Here is a 20,060-nt window from a genome sequence, read left to right as displayed (position 1 = left end):
TGTGCTATTACTCTAAGGTCATCTTTGTGCCACAATATTCAAGTCCAGTAGACCCAGAGGGCAATAGGTCTATAGACAGAAAAGAGAGAAAGAATCTGGGAAATAGTGCAGTTTGCCAGCTCCAAGGGCCACCAGTCCCACTGCACCAAAATATCCTCTTCTGGTCACGTACTTCTTTGGTACTGAATAAAGTGGCTCTGGGGATCGGTGAAGAAGACAGAAATTAGGCGGAGAGTGTGTCTGAGTTTCACTTAGTGTAGAGCTTCATTTCATAGTTTCATATTCTTTCTTTCTGCCATATGTGAAAGTTTGGACTGTTTGCCTCATTTCTGGTTATAGTAAAAGTACAATTTTGGACACATTTGTTTTTTAAATAATAGTGTTTCCCCCAGAGCCTGTCTGAACAGTGCAGAGAATACAGTGATAAAAAGAGGGATATAGAAAATATTAAAGTAATTGCTCCACTATCACTTGAAGTGTTCCTCATTAAATGCCAGTCATGTTTGTTCTTGCTGTGTAATTAAATGGCAGCCACGGGTTTCTCGGTGCTGTGTGTGGATTGGCTGCCTCCACACAGATGAGGCGGGGGATAAAAGGTGATTGGACACAGTGTTGATGGCGGAGGTGTGAGCTCTGTATCCATGCTAGGAGTATTCACTCAGGAGAGGACAGAATGGAGGAAAAGGCAAGAAAATGGGTGGCTGACACAAAAAGCTTCTTTTCTATTACCTAAGTTATCATGTACTGTGAGACACTAAAAAGTCGTGGGAATGTATATGTAACATCTACACTTAATTTGGATTCTCAAATGATGAAATAAGATGCATTGATTTCCAATTCACTTAGGTTTTTATTTCTTCGTTGTATTTGTTTTTGTTTACATTTCCTGTGCGGATGCTCTAGTTTTGTGTGTCTGTTTTCCCTTGAGAGGAATACGAACTAAACTACAGACATATTTATGTTCCAGATGCTTCTGTCTAATGCGTGTATGGTCTAGTGTGTGTGATTTCGTTTACCCCTATAAACACCATACGGCCAGGCAGACCAGTTTCCCTTTGGCCACTGCTGTGTAGCAACAGGGTGAATATTAACCAAAGCCATTTAGTCCCATTTGTGGACAATCTGGTCTTGTTATGAAGGGGTTATTTATTTATTTATTTCTTCTTCCACTCTCTTTATCTGAATTGCACAAAAAGTGAAATGAGGAACATAGCCTGTGTTAACTGTATATTTAATGCCAACCTAACATTTTTTCTTCCAGTCTAAATTACTGATCTGTTCACTGATTGCTTTTTGGTGAGCAATTGTCTCCATATAATTAAGTTCGCCTTTAGTTTCTGGTATGGAAAGATGCTGAAGTGCTTTATATCCCTGTAGACATTCTGCTCTGTTTGAAAGACTCCAGGAGGAATACCAGGCTTCTCTCATTAAGACCAAATATTGGATTTCAAGGGTGATGAATGTCCAGTGCAGACTCATGGAGGTCAATGCAGCTTCAGTAGCAAGTGAACATCTGTCATATTTGAAAGGAAATGGGATTGCAAATGGGTCTCTTATGAGCTGCATGGCCAGGCAGGGGGAATTTAGTGTCCTTGGTCAGGTTAATCTCTGTCAGGAGTTTAGGCTGAGATTTGAGAAAATGCAATTTCACCCTGGTTATGTGGTTGGCGTGAACAGCCCATTTTGCTGTGTTGTGAGCCTCGTCTTAGAGACGAAGCTGCAAACTAACATTTAGTCCTCTAACGACATTTTTTTTTTTTCTTCAGGATTTATGATATTTTACCTCTGTGTATTTGAAAGGAAACTTACTAGGACAGAAACACTGAAGTCTCATATTAGAATATCATTAACAAATTGCCCAACTGACACACAATCAGAGATTGTGGTGGTGGGTTGTCCCACTGTTGTAGAATTTTCTGAGTCTAGATCCAGAGGGACTTAATTTGATATCTGCCCTCCCCTCGCTCTTCCTTTCTCCACCTGTGACCTTCACTGGGCTGAACTGACAGGAGGAGGTGGGTGTAGAGTAAAATTCACACTGGGCTTTTCAGTTACCATGGTGAGATGTGTCAGACTCACTCAAGCAAACTGTGTGCCAGTGAAACTCAAGGTTTTGATCAGTGTAAAAAAAAAATATATAGCAGGAAAAACTCAAAAACACACGAGTAGGTGGTGAATATGCAGAGGCAGAATAGAGAAAGGGTGGGGGTTTGGTGAGAAGGAAAATTTAGTTGATGATGCAGGCTGTTTAAACAAACAAAAAAAAAACCTGATTAAGCATTGCTGAAAAACATACCCACTAATGGTAAAGAATGGAGAATAAGAAAGAGACATTGGTTTAACAGTTGTGATTTTGAAATCAGTTCACCATTAGTACACAAAACAACATGAGTTTCAGTGGTAACAAACACATGACACCCAGTTGAGTCTGAGAGGACACATTCTGTTGTGTGGCTTCAGGTGTTATGTGAAACACTACAGGGTTAGTAGGCTGCTAGAGTTAAATCTCTCAAAGTCATTTTCCCCTAAAAGTCATGGATGAGAGTAGGGCGAGAGGGGGGAGGAAACAAGGGTGTGGGGATGGGAGGAGATGAGTGCACCTACATGCTTCGATTCGTCAGTCATTTTTCTGCAAAGGAAGGGGCACTGCTATGATTGTGTGTCTTAGCTTGTGTGTTAATGTGTGTGTGGTGCACCAGGAGTTCTTGCCATGACTTATTAATGAGATGGTATTGGCTTTCGCCTGTACTTAAGACTAAATTTCTCTCACTCTCTCTTGCAGCCCAAGGCACCGAATTCAGACTGGAGATATTCAGCCTCCCTGAGAGCAGGAGGTGTAATGCAGAGGTAAGGATCCCATTTTATTCAGTCACTTTGCAGTAAATGTTTCTTCATACCTCACTAGTTGCTTTCCATATTTGGTGAAAAAAAAGATATGTATACAATTGTCTGATCTTACCAGATTTAAGCCAATAATTAATTCCTGCACAGTTTTCTAAATGACTGATCTGAAGCAGCACCCAACCTTTATTAAGACTAATCACTAGATATGGAATTTGGGTAACTTAGTCCCCGATAGTATATAGAAAAGTATTAGTGTCCTATGATATACTCTATGAGAGGTAAAATCTGAGCATAAAATAAGCCACTGCAAACCTAAGCAAAACATTAAAACAAAATCATTTCAAGAGAGGACTGCTGTCTTTCTCAAGCAGAGGCCAAAAAATAATAGTTTTGCTGGCATCATGAGCCCCCTAAATGTCTGCATATAAAGATATTGATCTAACATTCTTTTGCAATTTATTTAAAGTAATTTTAAAATGAACAAAGACCTGCAATTACTTTGGGGCTCTTTTATAAGTTTGTTTAAACTGGAGAAACAGTTGATGCACAGTTGATGGGGTTCTGTTATTTTGCCACCTAGAGCAGACTGTTACTTAAACGTTACTCTTCTGAAGTATAAAAATATGTACATGGACAATAATGTTTATTTTGAAAAATAGCTATTCATGGTGATGAGTTGGCATTGAGATCTATTGCACAGGCGAATCCCATTTTAACTTTTGAAAAAATTTGATGTGTTTTGCTGAAGTACAATAAACAACATCAACATGTAAAGGGTACAGAGTTTTCCCATTCTGTGGCTACCAGGCAAAATTTTTCAGTGTCTTCAAAAGCTCACCCATCTATATCCCACAGAGCTAGCCAGGTGAAGTATTCCAATTAATTCATAGGCCTATTCCAGTAAAGATATTAAGCATCATCTTTGCTGCATACTTTGCAGCAGGAGTGGAAGGATTGGGTCATAGCATCACCCATTAATTACATTTTTCACTGTACATTGTTTCTTTTAAACACATAGATAAGGTAAATTTAGAGAAGCCATCAAATACGTCAGATTTGATTAAGGAATTTTGTTTAAATAAACAGAAATAATTAGTCTTGAAGATCCTATATAAGAGGAGAGAGAGAGAGTGAAAAGAGATGCAATCAGGAACTGCTCTATCTATGTTACCACAGACAGATGGAGACCTGACAGGAGGGAGGAGTAAGCAGAGAGGGGTTGGTGATGTATGAAGGGCAGGTTGTCACATGGAACGATAGAGACATGGAAAGATGGAGAATACTGCACATTCCACACTAGTGATCATATTACCCATAAGACCTGTGGAACAAAATCAAGGGTCATGCTCATGACCATCTACCAGTCTCATCTATTGGTCAAATATATTAATCTGTCCACATTTAAAGAATATATGGCTTTAAAAATATATATATTAGAAGTGTTTAACCAAACAACCAGAAACATGCATGATGGTTAGGAGATCCATGCTGAGAGGCACTGGTCTACTAAGGTCCATGTGTGTATGTATATGCATGTCTTAGTGTATGTTAATTTAAACCAAGCCAGTCTTTATCTGTACTCTAGTGCTATTGTCCCACCTGCAGTGGTACCTCTGCCTTAACACAGATGCAACCTGAAACACTGAATGCAGTTTGTTTGTTTTCATTATTTAAAAATCAACTCTGTAGTGGCTCGTGTGTGGTCTGAGGCCAGATTATTAACAGCGCATTATCCAAGTGTCATTAATGTTCCACAGATTCCCTCATAATTACAGCAGGGATTAATGAAGTTAATGTGTCTGAGTGAACCAGTCTAACATATTAAATCCTTCTCGTGACTCACTCCCTCTGATGTGTTAAGGTTGACTATCACTAAGCATCACTGAATATTCATCTGTTTATACAGTGGTGTAATCACAGCTTATAGGAGAGGTTTTGGATACCACACTCAAAGACCATTTTAATGGCAGTGACCTATTTCATTTTTGATCTAATCTCTGGTGAAACACTTTTTCTCCTGCTTGTTTTTTTTGTTTTTTTTTGTTTTGTTTTTTTTCTTAATTTTAGAAAGTTGTGTATGGGTTAATTTTGTGATCACAGTTCTTATGAAATGAAACAAATAAGTCGGTGAGAAAACCTGAATATTGATAAAGTGTGTGGTTGTAGACAGTAAGAGAGGGTGCCATGGCAAATGAGAAAAAGGGGCTGTCATTAGCTTTAGAATGTATTATCAGTCCTGTACTATCCATTAATATTTAATCAGTATACCCTGATGATGCTGGTTCTTAGTAGCACTTAAAATTCCCTCCATCACTAAATTACTTCTCTTCATGCACCATACATAATCTAGATCTAGTTTCATACTATTTTAACTACCCACATTTTTTTTAAAGGGGAAAAAACTATAGTATAATCACTCACAAAACTGAGCTTCATTACTCTGTCTTTAGTGCAGATTTATGACATAAGGTCTCTTGTTCTATAAACAGTTTTTGTTCTAAAACCCAGTTACTGATACCTTCTGAATCACAGAAAAGAGATCACACAAATCTCTGTAAAAATACATATTTCTACACTGAGAATCTTGAGAACTATGTATGGACCGATGGATTGAAGTAAAGTGGAAGTAAGGAGAGATTGAGAATAACAGAGGTTGTTTTAGAACAGCAAATTAAGAATATCTGTATGCTGTGATAACCTGCCATGGGGTAATAAATGATGGATAGGCTTATATAATTGCACAATTTTCGTGAAAGAGAGGCTCTGCCATCCTTAGATAATAGATATTTATGACACTTTTTTAAAAAAAATATAAGTTTCACCAAACCTTAACCTCCATAAAGAAAATGCTCTTTCTTTTTTTTTTTTTTTTTTTTTTTTACTACTAAAACCATAATGTCTGGGCTAGACAGTATAATTCTCTCCTTTTAAAGATGAGGCAGACACAGTGAGATTGAACCATCGTTTGTAGCAGCGTTTCTGTTGCTGCTGTTTAACACTACACAGAATGTGGTGTTTTTCAGTAGAGGGGGAGGGTGCTGAAGTACCACAGAGCAGGTGTGAAAATGTAAGCGCAGCCATCTGTAATCCATAATCCAGAGAATTTTGTGAAAATGTAGAGTAACTACTTTAATCCTAATCTGAATGAAGCCTTTCTGGCATTTCTGCACCGTTAGCCAACCCCCACTCTTATTATAGTGTGTATTATAGGAAACATATGGAGATGGAAAAAGTAGATTTTGGATCCCATATCTTCAGTTGTGAAACTCAGACATGAAATCTTAACATAGTACAATGTTATTCTTGTGGATATTGTTTATAATAAGTCTGCAAAAATACTTTTCTGATGTTGAATATACTGATCACTGTTTTGTGTGTGTGTGTGTGTGTGTGTGTGTTTTCAGCTCAGTGCATATGGAGGAGTCTTCAGTAATGCAGGGAGCCCAGGGCGTCCTGGTTCAGAACTGGCCCACTGCATCCAGTGCTGCTGGTAAGAATCTCCTAATCTGCTATCACCTAGATTAAATACAGCTAACTTAACCTCTGGCTCAGACATTATGAAAAGAAAAAAAAATACATGTATTAGGAAGTCTGCACATGGTGCTAGTTTAGTTCAGAAAGTCTAAAACAGTACTCAGTGATTCTGTGTTACACACAATTCTTGACACAGATTCAGGCAGTGTAGTTAAGACTTATCATACACCAACAACAGCATATTCTTTAAAGCTTATCAAAGATTGTGTACAGTGCTTATCAAATACAGAAGAGTAATAAAAATGAGTGAAACAGAGATATTGTCTACAAGATTGTGTGACCTTCTCCTACTGCTTCCTACTCCCAAAGGGAAAGGAAATGACATTGCTACGTAGGTGGAGATCAGTATCTCTGCTCTCTTGTAGCAGGAAGAGAAGAGAATTCAGAGAAAGAGGGGGATCGAGAGCAACAGCAGTTGATTGGAATATCAGCAAGATGTTTATGGAAACATAAGCCACCGAGCCACAAAGGACAGACATTAGAACATTTTAATTAAGAGTACTAATAAATAATTACAGTCATCCTCCTTTAAATGTGGATTGGGAATGGGCTAAATGTAATAGTAATTTTCAATATTTAAATAGATTTGTAATCTTTTAAAATTAAGGTAAAGAGTCATATTGTTATCTATGCATTATTACATGCTTGCAAGTTCAGCCTCTATGTCACTCATAAAGTCAGATTCTGTTATGACAATATGAGGCAGCTAGAAATTGTGCACTTTTAGTATCTGGCCTTCATCAAGGTGAGAAAGACCTTATTTATGTTAAAATAAAATACTGCAAAGATTATAGGGAAATGGTACTAGATACATCCTGCAAACGGCCGCATGATAACAAATATGCTACGTGACAGCTTTTATGTATGATCTCTTATATGCATTGTAATGCAAACCACGGTGCTTTTCCACTGCCCATAATTAAGATTTATGACCAAAGTAGGACTGCATACACAGTATTAACACCCTCCACAGTGAGATTTCAGCTGTCAACTCTTGACTTTTCTCATGATCACAGGAAAGTAAGTTCCAAACGGATTAGGAGTGAAATAGCGAGAGTGGAAAACAATGAAAGTGAACACAGGCGAGCAAATGAGACTGTTGTATGTACATTGAGAAGACTGTAGCAAGGATGAAATTGCAATTAGGTTTAGATAAAGATGTGATTTGTTGTAATTAAGAATGTGAGGCTGGCCTGGCCTGGTATCTTTTATAGACAGGAGGCGATGGGCTCAGCAGGCAGACAAACTACCCACACAGTGACTACTGTTTCTTCCTATCCACATGCACATACACACAGCCTCCTCCGCTCTGCCATTGATTTCTTGCCTTGGCTGAGGACTTGCAGCCTGCTGGCACTTCAAAACCTGAGAGATAGAATAGAGAAAAAGATGGATGGAAAGAGAGGAAGAGGGTGAAAGAACAGGCAATAGTGACGTCTTTAGGGTGGGTCTGTGGCAACGACATCAGCTGGTGAGGATTTAAGGTGATCTAATTAATCTGTGGCAGTTGAAATAAAAGAGTGCATTGTCTACGCATTAATCTTGCTTTGCTGGAGGGCTAACTGTCTCTTCTTTATCTCATTGTTGGCCTGGTTAATAATGGAAATATTAGCTGAGGGCTTTGTTAGCTTCAGGTCATACTATAGGGTTGTTTCAGGAATAATTCAGATAATATGAATAACATTTTTTTTTAGTGGAGGACAAGACTGACAATGATTTGTGTTTTTACTTTCATGTTGATTTTGCTTATAATAGTTCAGAAATTAGACAAACTGAGATTTAACTTTGCCTGTCATATCACTATGAGTCATAGGCTGTACTATTTATAATTAAAAAACAGCATATTTGTTAGGCCAGCTTTAGAGTGGTTTGTAAAGGGAATTGTTTTGGGGGTGAAGGTACAGGGTGTTGTCCTACCACAATCTTTTTCAGTGCTTCAGTGTGAGATGCAGATGTACAGTTGAAAACACCTGTTTTTTTTTTCCCCCTTCTTTTATTTAGTATATGGAGATTTGTATGGCAGTATCAATTTGTGTGTCTATTTTGTTGTCTTGTGTTTTCACATGCATCTGTGAGGCTGTGTTTTGGCTGCCTGCTTTGTGTGCTGCTCTTGCTGTGACAGATGGAGATCAGCCCACGCCCAGATTAACAGACCCACATTAATGAAATCAGGGTTCTGCTTGGTGTGTAACTCTCCCTCTTCTTTTCCATTCCCTCTCTGCCTTTGTCTTCTGTCTCACAGCTCAGTCACTAAACCAAGAGCTCATAGGGACAGAGAGCTGTGAGGGTGATGGGAGCGAGGGAGGTGGTTGGGTTATAAAGCAAAGGGTTGGAAATAAAAACCACAGCAGACAATAGTGGACAAGGTGGAGAAGAAAGTAGAATCAGAATTACTGAGAGAAAGCAAGAAAAAAAATATGGGGTTCTTGATGCTGGGGTGTGGTTTGACTAGACAAAGAGGGAGAGAGAGTGCTTCCAGCATTATTCTCTATCACCATAAGCACTGTCACCATGACTCCTTCCTATGTCCTACTGCTTCACTGGAGGATGTAGTTTCCATGGCAACCATTCATGGCCACTAATTTTGTCAGGAGAGGCAGGAAGGTGGGGAGAGCTGTTATATTAGGGGAGGGGGGTGCACACATACGGTGTGGGACAAAAGACAATGAAGACGGGAGAGGACACTGGGGGCAAAGGAAAAAAGCAGCCTGTAGCATCAGGTGAAGGACAGCAGGAGGTGAAATGCATGCTCATGAGCAAAAGGGAGAGTGACAGAGTTAAAGGAGGAAGAGATATGTTTAGATAGTGAGAGTTGGAGTGTGGAGAGTGACCTACATTCATTTGGGCGGTGGTGTACTGCAGAGGTGGATGCAGGTTTAGTGTTTTCTGTATCATGCTAGATCTTATATGCAAGCTGAAACATCCTATATACACAGAGGAACAGAAAAAAGGCTTTAGAATTAACAGTAACCAACAACAGGCATAAAAGCAAAGCAAAAAAAAAAAAGGGCGAACTAAAAAGGAGAAATGAGAGGGAGACAGTTTAGAGAGACAAGATGCTGCATTATGCTCATTTGGTGCCTCTTGCTCTAATCCTATAATTGCTCTCCAGCACGTAGGACCATAAAATGATCAATTTACATTCCATTTGTTAGTCAGCCTCATTTGAAAGGAACTGTGAATTTGGATAAGTGGTAGGTAAAGAAGAGTTAAAGGCAAACAAATGCTCAAATTCAAGGTGATGTCTTATATTTTTCTTTTTTTTGGTTTAGGGAGTGGTTCTCAAACTGTAATGTGGGCAACTGTGGGAAAAAGTTAAGTCAACTTAATATGATTTATATATGAAAACTGAGAAGTTTGCTGTTAGTATTGTGCTGACCATGAAATTACCCTTGGTTCCTTTTTTTCTGATTTTTGATTTAAAAAATAAATATTAGGCTTGAGAGTGGAGAACTGAATGGTGGCATGCCATAGCACTGTGAGAACAACTATTTTAAGGTGTATCTATTGAGATTTTTTTTTTTTTGTGAGATTAAAGGTGAAGTAGAACAGTCTAGAAGCTATGTGAGGCTGTTTCTGAATTTCTCCTCACCATCTGCCTTCTATTCCCAGCTCAGATATTTGCTTTCCTTTATTGTCAGTCTGTTCTTTTATTCCATCCTGTGCTCTCTGAGTCTTTAAATATCTTGCCAATTGTCTTACTTTTCTTTCGCTCTTGGGAATAAATCTCCACTTATTTTTATTTTTTGTTTTAGCACCTGAATGGCTACATAGGCTGTATATAAATCAATAACAACTCAAACGTCCACTCATAGACCAAAATGTATTGTTATTTTATATTAAATTTAACCCTTGTCCCTTGGGACTACTTGTGTCCACCATCTGCCACATGATCTAGCTGAGAGCAAACAGCAAGATGATCAATCTGGCATGGAACCCAAACAGGCACACACATGCATGCATACTGTATGTTAAGGCATACTTGTTCTTGAATACCTGCAACCACCTACATCTGTATTTTATTTTTACCCTTGGCTGTATCCTTATTTCATTTACTGTCAGCAGAGTCTGGAATATTATATATGCCGATTTTTTTTTTTTTTTTTTTTTTTTTTTTTCTTTTTCTTTATTTTTCAGGTATCCAAATGCATTCTTTTATCAAGACAAAGGCAGTGAAAACTCTGACACATGAACTGGAATTAGGTTTTTAGGTACAGAGCATCATCACATTTTGTTTTTATCAAAATGTACACACACTGCACAGAACACTAACAGAGACTGGTGCTATTTTGGAAAAGGGTGTGGTCCCACTGCAGTATGGTAAAAGAAAACAAAATACACCTTGAGGATCTTTTGATCCATTTTTCTCTGCTCCCACCCTCCGTTTTCATAGTGAGTGTTTCATATCTGCATCCTTGCACATTCTGGTTCCCTTTTCTTCCTCCTCTTCCTCCTCAATTTGTTATGTAACACTGCACCGCGCTCCACTGCGCTTCTGCCCAACTGGCTGATGGTAAGGCAGGACAAGCGGATGAATAAAGTAGATGTGGCAAAATGGAGCTGGGGTGATTTGAGTGGCTGTGAAAACCTTTGGCTGCACAGAAGAGCAAAGGGACATGCAGAGAAGCTGGACTGAAGACTACAGAGATCAACCCAGGAGAACATAGACAATCACCCAGACCTGTAATCCAAAATTATTATAATGTCTTGTATCTTTCTAGCATTGAGAAGGCAGAAGGTTTGCAGAGAGGGGCAACAGTCATGACTATGAAATATATAAATATCATTTTTTCTAATGTGCCTGGTAGTTATCAGTGATGGGCAAGCTGTTTAATACCTAGTCACATTAATGTTACCATAAACACTGAAAGGCTTGATTAAGACTCTTGTCATTAACTGGAGGGACAGCAGTTGGATGACTGAATTTTCATGCTACATTACTTAAAAGGTCAGGGTAAATGAGAGCTAGACAGAAGAGAGGAAAGAGGGTGGGGAGTTTTAGTCTGCAAAACCCACCAGAATTTAAGATAGTTGCAATGATATAGTGATCAATGTTAAGTGAGATGAGTGTCATCACCATCATGATGGAAGAGACACAAAGAAGAGAGAATGAGTAAAACCAACTGAAGACATATAAGAGGATACATGAAAGTGCTAAATATAAAAGCTGACACATGTGCAGCTTCCCTCTCAGGTCAAATTCACATCACTGTTCTTCACTGTCATTAGTAACATCAAAATGACATGCTATTGAATGTTTTGAAAATTACAGCATGACCCTTCCAGAGTTGCAATTCTGTTATATTACCGTCTCAGTTGCACCTGAGTTGATCACAACCAGACTATAGTCTCTGGTGATCCCACATCCTTAATCCTGCATAAGACAGCGTCTTTTTTATTAGAGTCACTATGCCCTGCCTTACTCTTTCCCATCTGTCTGCTCCCAGCATGACTCATCACTCTCCAGGGTGTTATTCCGTTTATGAATGTAACTTTGCATGGAGGCATTGCTGTCTCATCAAATTCACACATCGAATTAGACAGGTAGTTTCTTAGAGGCAAGAGAGCAGACACGTCAGAGCAAAGCTTTGCCAGTACTTCAGTATTATGCATTTTCGTTTAGTGTTTCAGTCTTTCTTTCTTCTGTTTCTGCTCTACTTTTGTGATTATAAAATCAGTCTCATATTTCTTCTGGGGGATTGGGGTAAGGGCTTATCCACTGGAGAAAGACTCTCATCTTGTAAATGAATGTGACTTTTTCTGTCTCTGTGTCTCGATTTAGAGAAGGCCTGTCTGCCCTGATTTTCTCAGTCTTTTTGTCAAGTTCTGTCTTCTCTCTGTAACTGTTACAGCTGTGTTGTCACAGTCAGTGAAAACATGAGATTTTTGGGATATAGCAATGTAGAATAATGCAAATACGTACATGACCCACTTTATAGTTGTCTTGTGTTTACGGTTAAATATATCTAAGGGGAATTTAATATATTGATGACATTCCAAACCAACAATTGTTTTCCATTTTAGTAATCTGCTGATAATTTTCTGTGTATTGCTTCATTTATAAAAAGAAACCCATCATTGTTTCCTAAAGCCCAACCAACTGTCCAAAACACAGATCCTCAAGTTAAAATGTTATAAAGTGCAAATTAATGTTCAAATGTATACACTAGAGAAGCTACAACTTTAAATTTCTTATTGTTGTTGCTGGGAAATGACTTAAATGATGAACTGATTATCAATAGCTACCTGTTAATTTTTCTTAAATTACCTTCAGCTATAATTCAGACTCTGAAAACTCTTAACTGACTTTAAGTGCATGTGTTTTAGTTCCCATTTCAAAATAAAATTTTAGAAATGCTGATTTCTGCTTCAATTTGGGTATTTTCCCGACAGAAGGCTGAGTATTAGAGGAGTGACTGCCTCACTAATTAGGACTATATGGCAAGCAGGTCACATGATATTTGCTGTGGATTTGCTTATTAAATCCTTCACTGAATACATCTTGCTCATAGTTGGTAATGGCAAATGGTAAAGTATAAAGGGGGGAACAAGTCTAAAGAGTGACCAAAATATTAAATATAAATTAAATATAAAATAAATATGAGCCTCATGTTCTGTTTATGTGATCTGGTGGAGAATTTAGGTGTATCCCTCTGTCACTATGGCCACTTTAATTGCTATCAATGGTATTTCACCCAGGGCATCCTAATTTATTGAAGCATGTCTCCTCTGCTTTTTCTCACATCTGATATTACATTCATAGCACCGTCAGAAATGGGTTTTATTTCTAAGGTTATGTTTGAACTACACAAGCAACATGAAGTAAATAATCAGGGGTAAAAAGTTATATTTAGTGTATTTGAAAGTTTTCTATCATACTGGCTTAATATTTAGTTTTCAGCAGTAGATTTATATTACACCTGCAACAGTTATGGTTCTTAGAGGTCTGTTCTCAGCTCAAAGTCTAAGACACATTTTGTACCAAAGTACCAACAACTTTCTTTCAGTGCCTTAGTTGAACCTCCCATCTGTTTATGCACTCTGTGTTTGGCACAAAAATGCCATAAAGCAAATTTAAAGGTCAGGAAATTACCAAAGAGTTGGAGTGCTGTCTGTAATGGTTATAGAACTGCAGCAAAAACAGGGCCCTTCATGTCCATATTTAGACTGACATTTGACTTGAGGTAAAAAAAAAAAAAAAAAGTAAGACATAGTATGTAACGTGAAAACTCAATGTGTAATAAATGAATAAAATTATTTTTGAAGCTGATATTCTTTACTCTGGGTACTACATGAGGTCAGGCTTCTTTTCCCAGACTCTGTTACTTTTGGTTGGATGGAGCCGTGTTCAGTTAATCTCCTCTTTGGGAAGAATTCAGACAAGCAGTCAGAGTAATATAAGGAATATGAAAGGCAAGTGTGGCAAGTAGGTCATTTCTGTGAAGAAAGAACCAAAGTGACTGTGCATCATGTTGTTCTATGCAATGACAAAATACCACACAAATGAGGAAGGATGTGATCTGTCATTGACTGACTAATGGTGTGTTAGGTCTGCATACACATTTATTTATTTATACTTTATTTATTTACACTTATTTATATACATGCTACCATTTGTTTAACTTATTGTTTGTTCCTGCATGCACGTCTGTCCTCTAACAGATTGGTGTATAACGCAAGAGCTGCATGCAAGCACTAATACTTTATCTAATAAAAGTAAAATGTTTCTCTGGGGTAAATTACTCTCAAAGCTTCAGTTCAAGACCTTTTTCAGCTTTTAACATAATTAAATTTTTATATGAGCTTGGACTGGGAGGGAGATTTTGATTTATTGCCCACTTAACACTGTCTTCCTTAAAATCTCCCCCTAAGTTCAACCACTTCCCACCTTTTATATCATGTCATGTCTGTTCTTGCTACTAATTACTGACTGATACCATTTTTACTGTGACCGCTGTGGAGATTAATGAAATTTATTTGCATTTGTATTTTTTTAACCTAGTAAATCTGATTTATGTATATTAACGCGAAAGGCAGATTTTTCCCTGTGCTTTTGATCTAATTTGCAGTAGCAGATTACACAGTGGTTGCCTCTTGTAGGCATATTCTATGAGCTCAAAGGATTACTTTTATCTGATATTGGTTAGAAATCAAAATGTGGGAGTCATGAATATAAATCTGATGACATGAAAACATTTGAAGGACACACAGTGATGTATAGTATATTTGTAAAATATAGAAGCCACGATGATATACCATGATTGTTTAATTACAGAAGCAGCTCAGTAAACTTCTAATATAGTTGCACACAGCCACCACTGGGTTAGTTAATTTAAAAAAAAAAAAAACACAAAAACAAAAAAACATGTCAAATTCTAACCTATTCCATCTCTGCTTTTCTTTCAGATGGTGAAGGAGGAGAAGTTTCACCCCCAATGGGTGCTGGCGTAGACAGCAACAGCTGGCACTTTCGCTATGGCCCGGGTGGTCCCGGTGCACCTCCACAGCACCTAAAGCCTGGTGAGGTTCCCCCAGAAGCCTTCATTATCCCTGGCTCCCCTGCCATAATATCCATCAGACAGAACCAGGGAGGAGAGGATGACAAGAGTGATTTCATTACCTTTGGAAAGAAAGAGGAGGCCAAGAAGAAAAAGAAGAAGAAGAAGGAAAAGAAAGACAAAAAGGATAAAGGAAAGGATGATGGAGATGAGTAGGGGAGTAGAGAATTAAAACCACCAAGTGGAAAAGGGTGTTGTTAAAACAGAGGTATCAACTAAAGTCCACTGGGAAAAATAAATTGTCAAAACAATTCAAAATTGTTCTTAATTTCATATTTTAAGCTTAATGTTGATTTAAAAATATATCTGTTGTGAACCTGGCCTTTCCAAGACTTGTTTTGCCTTCAGTTCCTCACTGTGGTAAATTACTGATCTTACCTTGAGAGAATATATAATACAATAATAAAATTATATAGTTTTCCCCACACCCCTGTGTGCCTATACACTCTGAGTCAACTCACGACATCCTTTCAACTCCTTTAACCCAATGGGCATGTTGGCACCTCTGTCTTACCCCACTCAAGCTACAGTGTATAAACCACTCTCTCTCAGAGGAGACAAGATACTTGTACAAGAACAACTAAAAGCTGTGCCAGCCAAGTAAAAGAAGAAACATAAAAAAAGACTGAGACAGATGTATGCAGTCTGGAGCTGGACACACTCTACTTGTAAATATCACAGGCGAGAGTCACCTAAATTAAGGCTAACAAGAAACTGCTGCAGCTTCCTCTGGTAATTACCAACAGTGTTTCCTGAGATCTCAATGAAACCACATGCGCATGCTCACATTCAAACATGCAAACACAAACTTACTTGCTATGACATAGGGGACACAGAAAGCACTTGACACTATGAGAGAGGGAGCAAAAAAAGCTTGCATAAAAGAAAAGTGCTTAAAACCAGAAACTGCAAGCTTTTTGCCCTGCACAGTTGCCTATGAGGTGCACATCAACTCTCTCAGGATGGATGCAGCATGCTTTGCAATCACTCTGTATTTGCTCACTGCATTGAAAGAACACATCTCCTGCCAGAACCCCAACTGAGGAATACAGAGAACACTGGAAAGATGGAGAGAAGACACCTCACATTTCCTGAGTATCACCGAGGGGAGAGTCCAGCGGAGCTGGCGCATGACTCCACGCTGAGTCAGTGGACTCTGATGGAAACTTAGTTCATCAGGAGAGTCTTTGATAACACCATCTTTTCCCCCAGCTGCAGCAAAAGCCTAATGCTTTCTGCTTTGAATGTTTGGTAGCAACCAGTCCTTACCCAATACCTTGAGTTTACAAATACTCACCTGCTTGTACTTGCCCCATGCTGCCAGGAGCCATCTTCTCCTGTCCAAACCGCCTTTTTTTGTGACAATGAAGTTTGTAAACATGTTATGTTTTCATTCATTTTCTGAGGAGATTCATTAGAACATACTCATTTTTTTTTCTTCTTCATAGCTTTAAATGGTTTTTGCTTGACATACCCATCACCATTTACCCTCAAACACTGACCCTAAGCCCCATTCTAACCCCCTGCCCAGGATCAGTCCTGGGAGTGGCCTGTTCTGAACATTGTGGTATGCTGCTGAAAGCAGCATGGAGTAATGTGGATGAGGCCTGGGGAAACCCAGTCGGGGAGGGGGTCTATGCCCTGAACTCTTAAGTTTCTTAAGTGCAAAACGGTTCAGCGCTTTTAACTTGTGAATAATACACTATGTGGTTCATTTCTTGTTTATAGCCACTAATGAGAGGGGACCAGGTGGGATGAGGCTGATTACAGGGACCCTGGAGGACTGGGATAGAGTGAGGAGACAGGTGCCATGGGCTGGCCCTCCCTCTCCATCTACAAGATAAGTTTTCCTGCTGATTGTTTAGGATAGTTGAGTCACATATTAGCTTTTATGTACGCTGTAAATGTAGCGTAGACTAGATTGTCTCTACATTAGAAACTGAAATTTGATAAGAATATGGGCATCTGAGGATTCCCATCCCAGAACTATATCCCACCAATCCTCTCTCAGGAGGTTTTGAAAAAGGGGCGCACACATGCCTCAAGGTCTGCTTCTGTTGGTTTCCCTGCCCTGCCTGTAACTTGTTGCCACATCCCCAGAGTTTTGCGGCTCAGTATGACGTCACTCCATTAAGTGGCTGCTGCATGTACTGCTCTAAGGAAACACATACTATATAGAGAAATATATATATAAATAGATAGATGGCTATGATTTTATTCTTTTGTATTATCATTTTTCTTCATTACTCACAGGAGATATTTGTATGTACTTCTGTCTCTGCCAAACATCTATGTACTAAAATCTTCACGCTCCACAGATGTTGTATGGCATCCACTAAACTTCTTTAGATATTTGTAAATGCTATAGTGTGATACCTTTCTGCGCAAGTTTATTATTTTTCTTTAACCAGATATGATTTTGTTTTTGAGAACAAATAAAGCAAGAAAAAAAAAACACTCTGTGTCTGGCTTTGACATGATGATCTAACTATCACTGTATTATTGTAACTGAAATATGTATGATCCTATGATGAGCTTTCACCTTTCACTCTTAAAAAAAAAAAGAAAAAAAATCCAGTGTAAAAACTAAGAGGATATATGTAGTGTATGCTTGTGTTTAGTGAGCGTTCATGCTGTCATTCTTTCCCAATGTATGGTGGTGAACTATGGTGGCTATGTGCTGTCCTGAATGGATCAGCCGAGATCTGTTGTAAAACCCTTTTTTGTACACCCTCTCAACTGTGACAGTGAAGTAGTGAATTTCATTTATTTTCTTTGACTTTTTATTTTACATAAATGGATACAGTGGTAATGTGTTTGGTTTATAAATCACTAATAAAATTTGCTTTCATAAAAATGCACTTGAATGCTTTGTCTTGAGGGTATTTCTGTGTGTGTGTGTGTGTGTGTGTGTGTGTGAGTGAGTGAGTGAGAGAGAGAGAGAGAGAGAGAGAGAGACAGCCCTGTGCTTTTCACCAGTCCCCATTTGAAGGTAAACTATGACTGAATTCTGTTCAGGTTTTTATGAAGAAAGCTGCTTTTCAGTACCCAATTCATGTGTGCTATCCTGTGTAGTTAATGATACCTCTTTAAAGGAACCTTTTGTAATGAAAGACTTTAATTAGAACTCAGAACTGTAGTAGATGTTTTTATCTTGATCCTAAATGGGTCAGTGCTAAACTCCAGAAGAGGATGAAAGTATGGATCAGCAAGATGGAGTGCATGTCCTTACAGAGGGCAGGGCTGACAAAATATCTGCAGGCAGCTCTTCTCTGTCACACATGCTTACATCCCTCTTCTTTCTCTGGACTGACATTCAGTCAGTTACAAAGACTTGTTCCCTGCAGAGATGAAAGACAAGCAGATTGATGCACTTAGTTTGGATGCCTAATTTCTCCTCATTGAAAGCATGGTCACAGATGGTCCAAATGGTTCCATAGACCATAATGTGCCACAGTTTAACAGAGTGGCTAAGATTTATTGTGTCCCAATGTGTAAGTTTGTTGAAACACACATACATTAGTGATATATTAGTCATTCTGACCTAGATAAAATGGAGCATTGATAATCAATACTTGAATCAGTCAGACAGGAAGCTCAATAGTTTCCTACTTCAAACTGCTAAAAAAAAAAAAAAATCTGATTTCCTATTTTGCTGTTATCTGGTGTGTGAATTTAAATAAAATACAGGACTTTTCTATCCCAAGTAAATGAAATGACTCCTAAATCCTAAAACTGCCCTTGAAATATACAAAGTTAATAAAGTCTTTGTCTCTCCAGTTTTCATCCAAAGAGGGGAGACTGTGATGAAAGGTTCAAGAGTTCATGTTTAAAAATGCTTGCAAAGATGCAACATCCCTTTCTTTACTTCCTTCTCTCCAGAAGACAGTTTCCATGGTTACAGCTATTTGGGGAATAGTCTCTATAGCAACAGTCTTATATACTTAGCAAGCACAGGAGGGTTGAAACAGCAGGGTGCCCTGGATGGTGTCAAGGGTGTGTCCTTTTATATTCCACAGACAGCATTTCACAGATGACTATAGCTACTGATTTGATGACTCAATACAGTATCTCAGACTCCTTACTAACAGCTAATTGTTAGGAACAGCAGATAAGAACAACTCTAACCCAAATACCTGCACCCACAGATTCAAAATGCCTACAGTTACATATTCCCATGAGCATTCAGAAAATATGCTCTAGTTTTTCTACTTTTTAGCTCATTTGAGATATACAAACAAATTAACAAACAAACCAATTGGATTGGTTGCAGAAAAGTAGCCTGCAGTGTTTGGTCCGCAGAGCAGTGAATCTCTGGCTAATGAATATGGATATATATTATGACAGAGCAAAGAGAGCTGGGCAGCTGTATAAGAAAAATGGAGGTCCACTTCCACACACTCTTTACACGCTGTCCCTTTCAGAGAAACGTGAACCATTTAAAATATAAAATAAACATAGACTACACAATATTGTTCAGGGCGTGAGTCTTACGTGTAGAAAACTAATGGATGAAGGCCAGAACAGAAAATGTCTAAAACATAACAGGTAATGCCATATCACTGTATGCTGGAACTGAAGCCTGAATGTGTTTGTCCCAGATGATGGCTGGTTATGTTTACAGCTGCAGTGACTCAGCAAAATCATCATTCTGCCAAGGAAGCAAAATGGAGAGACTTGAATTAAGATGGTGAGGTTAACGTGCACAATAATTTTGGCCTGCGACAAAAACAGAGCTACAAATTACACTGTACAAAGTGCAAGAGACTTAATGAAACAGGATGAGACAGAAGGTTGAAAACTGCGTAAATTTGTTTCAGCCTGTAATGATTGAGACAAATTATCTGGAAGGGCTTACTGATAGCTGAAACTTTTATAGCATTCGAGTGCCAATTTGTCCTGAATAGGCAGTGTTTGGAGCACTTATCCCTTTACTTTAATTTTGTGTTTATTTATCCTTTAGACAAGACAACCATAGATCATATGATAGGCTAATGTGCCAACAGCTGTGCTCTACTTTCCTTCCATTTTTGAGGGAAGGAGCCAGATGCTTTCTAATAAAAACTACCAGGAGTAGATACATCAAAATTACTGCTAGATGCAGAAACAGACAGCAATTTATCG

General features: G+C 38.4%; 1 protein-coding gene across 29 annotated transcripts in view; it reads left to right on the top strand.

Annotated features, from left to right (window-relative positions):
• LOC115787293 (protocadherin alpha-C2-like) overlaps window positions 1-17,797 on the top strand; it is a 195,950-nt gene extending 178,153 nt beyond the window's left edge. For 28 of the 29 annotated variants that reach the window (XM_030739944.1, XM_030739949.1, XM_030739951.1 and 25 more), the window contains 3 exons: window positions 2,783-2,847; window positions 6,249-6,334; window positions 14,785-17,797. In XM_030739944.1, the coding sequence (XP_030595804.1) occupies window positions 2,783-2,847; window positions 6,249-6,334; window positions 14,785-15,092 (459 nt within the window). In that variant the 3' untranslated portion in view covers window positions 15,093-17,797. The remainder of the gene's footprint in view (window positions 1-2,782; window positions 2,848-6,248; window positions 6,335-14,784) is intronic. The other variant, XM_030739924.1, reaches the window with a different exon arrangement.
• Window positions 17,798-20,060: the final 2,263 nt, after the last annotated feature.

Source organism: Archocentrus centrarchus, chromosome 10 (genome assembly GCF_007364275.1).
Source record: "Archocentrus centrarchus isolate MPI-CPG fArcCen1 chromosome 10, fArcCen1, whole genome shotgun sequence".
NCBI classification, from domain to species: domain Eukaryota; kingdom Metazoa; phylum Chordata; class Actinopteri; order Cichliformes; family Cichlidae; genus Archocentrus; species Archocentrus centrarchus.
Note: the sequence above shows the minus strand (reverse complement) of the source record. Positions and strands in the feature narration are given on the sequence as shown.